Source organism: Ammodytes marinus (assembly GCF_949987685.1).
Source record: "Ammodytes marinus genome assembly, chromosome: 1".
NCBI lineage: Eukaryota > Metazoa > Chordata > Actinopteri > Uranoscopiformes > Ammodytidae > Ammodytes > Ammodytes marinus.
In genome coordinates, this window is record NC_137230.1 from 9,870,259 (window position 1) to 9,876,850 (window position 6,592).

At 44.3% G+C, this 6,592-nt stretch overlaps 1 protein-coding gene across 1 annotated transcript in view; it reads right to left on the reverse strand.

The window, feature by feature from the left end:
• Window positions 1-5,224, reverse strand: part of ntrk3b (neurotrophic tyrosine kinase, receptor, type 3b) — a gene marked incomplete at both ends in the record, with an annotated part of 161,357 nt that extends 156,133 nt beyond the window's left edge. The window contains one exon of the mRNA XM_080030427.1: window positions 4,980-5,224. Coding sequence (XP_079886553.1) covers window positions 4,980-5,224 — 245 coding nt within the window. The remainder of the gene's footprint in view (window positions 1-4,979) is intronic.
• Window positions 5,225-6,592: the final 1,368 nt, after the last annotated feature.

The window sequence follows — 6,592 nt, forward strand, 5'->3', positions numbered from 1 at the left end:
AGATATTTGGAATAGAAGTTGCTTTTGGCCACAGTCACACATATATAGGGCTGCACTGGAGTTTTAAGAATGTATGTAATGCAGGAATGCTCAGTGTCTGAACCGGGGGGAAACTGGTGCAACCCACACAACAAGTCACCTAAAAGTGGACCTTGAAATATTCCTGTGTGAAACAGGGTTTTATTTTGACAGCATCAGCTTGCTTGCAGGTTTCATATCAAATGTGTAGTTGAAGGGTTTCTGCAGATCGATAGTTTTAAGCAGAGCTCAGCTGTTTCGAATTTGAAAAATAAAAGAGAGAGGGAAAAATACTCCCTAACAACAATTTAGGTTGGGGTTCTTTTCAAGATTTTGGGTAACTGTTGGATGTGATGGCTGCTGAAATAAACAGTGTGGATGAATGGATGCGACAGCTTTGGTTTTCGTATGTCGCTTTCCCCAGCATACCCTGTCCTGTGAGCTCACACCCTATCTCATGATCCTATTTTTTAATGGCATATTACAACTGAAATTGCATTTCTCTGTACCAATGTCAGAGATAGATCAGGGACACAGGAGACTCCTTCATCCTATCAATATTGCCTCTGGTGCAGCATCGCTGAAAGAAAACCTGAACCTATTTTAGTGATCGACCAATTTTGCGTAAAGTGAAATATTAATGATGATGAATGTAACATTAGGATGCATTTCTTAAAGCCTAGATCCTTAGAAATTAGAAGATAGACTTCCAGAGACTTCATGATCAAGATTTTAGAGATTAATTTAAATAAATTATGGACTTCGAGCCGAATTTGGCGAAGCAGATGAACAGTAAACCACTTTGGAGAGCACAAGTCTCAGTTTGTTTGCAGATAAACAGATGGCATTTTTACAAGTCCACATAAATCACTTTGATTGAAGAAAGAGTTGACATTTAAGAAGCCAAAACTGCAACCGTTTTGGAAGAGCATGGATGGATGGATGGATGGATGGATGGATGGATGGATGGATGGATGGATGGATGTGACCTGCATTAAAAATGTGGTGATTTTCAGATGCTATTGGCCGGTATAGCTAAATTGTGGATTATTCAATTAAAGCCCCCCATCCCCCTTCCACTCAGAAGTGTGTGATGTTTTTTTTACTGTTAATTGACTTGGATGTTCAGTGCTACAACTTTAATGTGAGTTGCACCTACAGGCATGATTTGGAAATGAGTAGACTGCTGGCAGTTATGGTCCAATATGAAACTTAAGCATAATTGTGATGGTAGAAACTTGACACATGAACTGATAGTGGACTTTTCTGTGAAGTAAGAAACAGCCTGTGTTAGGTTCTCCAACTTTCAAAATATGAAGAAATGACATATTCACAGATTCTAGACTTTAAAACAATGCAGCTTTATCACACAAATTACTATTCAAATCACATTGTTTCCATAAGTCTTAAGTCATGTCTGGAGGGGAATCTTTAAATATTATTGAGAAACTAAAAATGATCATAACATTATGATAGGGATAATTCTATACTGAATATGCAGACAATAGCACAGTCTGCCACTATAAAAGCAGAGAAAACGACCTGCAGATTGTTTAACTTAATACACTTGTGCTTAACCTCATTTATTGCCAGAAGTTCACTATAAGATGTGGAGGTACTGGTGGAAACAGGGGTTTTCGACATCCATATTGTCTTTTTTTTTGTATCTTGTGTTCACGAGATAGAACAAATATCTATCAGGATGTTAGCATTTTCTATATGTTAATGATATGTGTGCGGCTTAAGATGCTGTAGGATTACAGTAAATCACCTTTTTACTGGTATAGTTCCATAGAAAAGCAAAGTTAGATCCACTATTACTACTATTACAGCGTAACATACTACCAAGAGAGCGCCTTGCATGGCAGCTACTGCCATCGGTGTATGAGTGTGTGTATGAATGGGTGAATGTGGTAAGATATGTAAAGCGCTTTGGGGCTGAGAAAATCGGCTAGAAGGCGCTATATAAGTCAAGTCCATTTACCATTTACCATTAACACTTTTCACTCTCACCAACTGATTGAAATCTCAGTCCTATACAATTATGAGATTTGAACGGGAGGACAAATTGGAAGCATTTATCCATTTACGGCGATGGCTGTATGAATAGTTCTGATACGTTTGCCTCTTTTGACAAATCCTTGCTCTCAAACGAACAAAGGAAATAAAAGGAAAAAACAAAGAGAGGCCAAACGTCATCACCAGATAGGTGGAAAACGCTGATTGGATTCTGAGAGAAGAAGTGCACCTGCAGTCAGGGCTGCACTTACACACAAACCTGTCAAGTGCTTCAGCTGCTCTCAGAATACTGTTTTTTTTTCCTTCTAGTATAACAGCATGGCCTTCTCTTATCCACTTCAAACAGCGATAGCCTCTTGTGATGAATCTCTAATGTGAGAGAACTGGAAAACTATTATCTGGACTTGGCAGTTTTTCTTTGGCTGGCCAAATACGTATACCGTAGTTCCTGCAAAGGAGGCCCTCTCTCTACTTTCCCCATCTCCATAAATTGTCCCCATGTCTCCCTGTTTCCCCTGTGATGAGCGAAATAGACCGCTTGTTAGCAAAATGCTTGTTACTAAAAGCTTGCACCGAGAGAGAGGACCAAGGACAATTTGTACTGTGTGGCCTCAATTACCGACTGCTCTGTATTACCATGGATACTGTTTATTATAGTACAAAGAGCATGTTTTCGGGCAAATAATAGTTTAGCAACAATGAATGACTAATCAGACTTCTTCAATTGCCATTTCATTAAGCGCAATATAGACATGTTGTCAGTCATTATGCACCATATAAAGCATATTATATAGGCTATACAACCAAACATGCCAGGTCGATTTTTGGATGTCAAACACAATGTTCAAACAATGAACTGAATGAATATATAAATTCCTCTCAGATGCGTAGGCTGATATGACATTGGAAGGTGCTATCTGACAGGCTGTTATTGAGCTGCTGCTGGGGCTGGGTTGGAGGTTGCTGTCTATGCTGAGCAGCAAGAAAAAACAAGCGGCCTGCAGGCGAGGGGCCACGCAATGTAAAATCAAAGCTATGTAAAGTCCTCGGTCAGTTGTGTTAGGGTCTCTCAAAGGCAAACAAGGCAATCAATGTGAGGCTCTGTATTTTTGTAAAACACATTTTCCAATGGAGATCCAAGAGGTAGTGGTTTTACCACTCATCTCAATGGAGAAGAGATCAATGGGGTGATACATAATGTGTTTTTCAAAGCAGACATCTATATCAGAAGGGATAGCCTACTCCAGGGTCCCAGTAATCAGTGCGCTGTGACCTCTAACCTTTCATATATGTACCATACGTTGCTTGCAACGTATGGTACATATATTCAATTATTCTGTGCCTCCCTAAAAAAAAACTCTCTTTCTCTCTGATAGAACAGTCACATAAATGACTTCAGTGTTGAAAGGAGCGCTTGATTCCCGGCTTATATAGGGGGTAGCAGGCTTCCCTCTAGTGGCGCGGGAGAGCGATGAACCGTGTCACCAAATCAGTTGTTGTCTCTCCCCCCCTCATAGAACGGATAAAGGGTAGAGAGCGGATACCAAAACGGATGGGAGGAAAAAGTCCTTTGTGGCGTAAGAGACGACGCGCATAGGAAGCCGTGCTGGGAATTCCACTGTGTTAACGGGGAGGTGTTTACTTACTATGCAAATCCACACCACTCAGTCCTCTTCTTATTTTAAGGCCAAAGCTCCACCCTCACCCCCCTTCTTTCTCTCTCTTTTTCTCCTTCTGACTTTTCAAGAAAGAAAGCTTTGATGTTGGCAGGAAGGATCGATGCCAGGCAGAGAGGGGGGGGGGGGGTGCAGAATGAAAATGTACTTCTAAGGGTGTGTGGGAGTATGGTTCGTCATCACAGCTCCTCTTTTTAACCAAACCCTTCATGAAGCTTGTGTGTCTTTGGGTTGGGGGGTCGCCACAAGTGATAAGTACCCCCCCCCAACACACACACACACACACACACACCAACAGACATACAAATGCGCACCCCTACTACACATACATACATAATACACACACACACACACACACACACACACAAACACACCCCCCCTCCCCACACAAACACAAACACCCCTCTTTCTCTGCCTCTCTCTCTCTCTCTCTCTCTCTCTCTCTCTCTCTCTCTCTCTCTCTCTCTCTCTCGCTGTCTCTCTCTCTCTGTCTCTGTCTCTCTCTCTATCCCTCCCTGTCTGTGTGTTTTAACATCATCTGGCCATAATAAAGTTTCTCTCAGAGGATGCAGGGCTGAACTGTCTCTGGTTGACCTAACTGCACCGCTTGTTTCTGTTTCATTGAGCACAATCTGTCGGAACAGTTGCTGTACACGGTGATGATGGGAATCAAATGAATGGGCGAACTGAAGCTCTCTCCTCCGCAACATCCTTCTGCGCGTTTGGCCGTGTACATCCTTCTGCGCGTTTGGCCGTGTACTAGTCTAGTAGGCCTGTGGAGCCGCTGCGGAGGACCAACTTTATGGACACACACACACACACACACACACACACACACACACACACACACACACACACACACACACACACACACACACACACACACACACACACACACACACACACACACACAGACACAAGCCTCCCACACACACAAAAGCCCACTGTCACTACACCAAGGTTCAACATCAAGTAGCCTAGTCTGTCGCCACTAACGAGGCTGCTGAGGATTTTTCCTCAGTGCAGGGGAGGCACGAGGCAGAAAAAGGCGCATTTGCCAATAAAAAGCCACTTGACATGGCCTGCATGGGCGGAAGTGCAAACAAAAGTCTCCTAATAAGAAAATAATCAGCCAACAAGTGCAATCAGTGCAACTGAAGCAACAGACTACCGGAAAGCACAGACGCCTTTTACTGAAGATGAGGTCAATTAATGATTTAAAAAAATAAATAAATTACGCAAAGCATTTTACCGCAATCTACTTACATAGTGCTGATGTTTTTGAATAACTCCGCTATGTCAACGCTGGTCCCATTGCTGCTCCCGGTGTCTTGCAGGGCGAGCAAGGGGAAAAACCTGCCGTTGTCGGACTTATTGCAATAGATCTCTGTTTGAGAGCAGCTGCAGGTCGGCGGGCAGTCCAGCATGGAGCTCAGATAGTCCTGGAAAACGCTCATCAAAAACAAAACCCTCCACCAGCAAATCCGGATCGAAGTAAACCATAGATCCATGTCTCCGGGCGAGAAACAAGAAAAGGGGGGGGAAGAAGAAGAATAATAAGAAGGTCCCGAATCCCGATGTCCTTTGGGTTAGAAACAGAACATGAGAGAGAGGAGAAGTGTAGGAGAGAGAGGAGGAGAGTGGGAGGAAAGGAAGGAGAGAAGGAAAGGATGGTAGTGGTGCGTCTGTACAGAGGATGCTCTATGTGTGAGCGTCTCTGCCGTGGTGGATGGATGCTGTAGTGTCCTTGCGCGTCAGAGATTGGATGAAAAGGAGAGAAGGTGGGAGAAAAAAAGAAAAAGAAAAAAGGGGGAAGAAAAAAAGACGAAAGGAAAAAAACGGACAATCAAGAAAAATAGATCGATATGATGTAAGGCTCCCGTCGTCTTTTCAGCCTAAGATTCATGGTGTTTCCCCCGGAATGCCGTTGCTCAGTGCTGCCGATGCCGTGCGTCGTCTCTCGCTCTCTCTCTCTCTCTCCAAACAGGACCAGGACGACTGAATGACTGGGCTGGAGAGAGCTAGAGAGAGAGAGAGAGAGAGAGAGAGAGAGAGAGAGAGAGAGAGAGAGAGAGAGAGAGAGAGAGAGGGAGAGAGAGAGAGAAAGAGAGGGAGAGAGATAGAGAGAGAGACACCAAATGAGAAGTTGTGTGAGCATCAAGTCCCTCCTCCTACCGGCTATACAGTCATACTGACACCTGCAGAAACTGCATGCAATCAACAGTGATTACAAGGCCACTTTTCATACGTGGGTTGTTGTATACGCCACTGCAGCAGTGGCGGACTCAGGGGGGGGGGGGGGGGGCAGGAGGGAGGGCAATGGTTGAAAACGTGCGCTAAAGTGCCCTCAAGAGTGGTGAAAACGAGAGGAAATGCCTTATTTGCTGCCCTGTTCACGTGCAAGACATGATTGGGTGCCCTCTAGGATGCCACTTCATACAATAAATGATGATGATGTGCCCTCTAGAACAAGAAAATTCGATGACGTGCCTTAATGAGTGCCCTTATAGTCCCCTTCTGCCCGTCTGGTACCCTTCTAGTGCCCTTCTAGTACCCTGATAGTGCCCGTCTGGCCGTTCTAGTGCCCTTCTGCCCGTCTGGTCGTTCTAGTGCCCTTCTAGTGCCCTTCTGCCCGTCTGGTCCTTCTAGTGCCCTGATAGTGCCCTTCTGGTCCTTCTAGTGCCCTTCTCCCCATCTGGTGCCCCCATGGTTGAAAAAGTGTTGCTAAAGTGCCCTCTATGGTGGTGAAAATGAGAGAAAGTGCCTTATTGGCTGCCCTTTACATGTGAACAAAAATTATTGAGTGCCCTAGGTTGCGCCTCCATACAATAGGCCTAAATGATGATGATGAGCCCTCTGGAGCAAGAATACGGCAAACC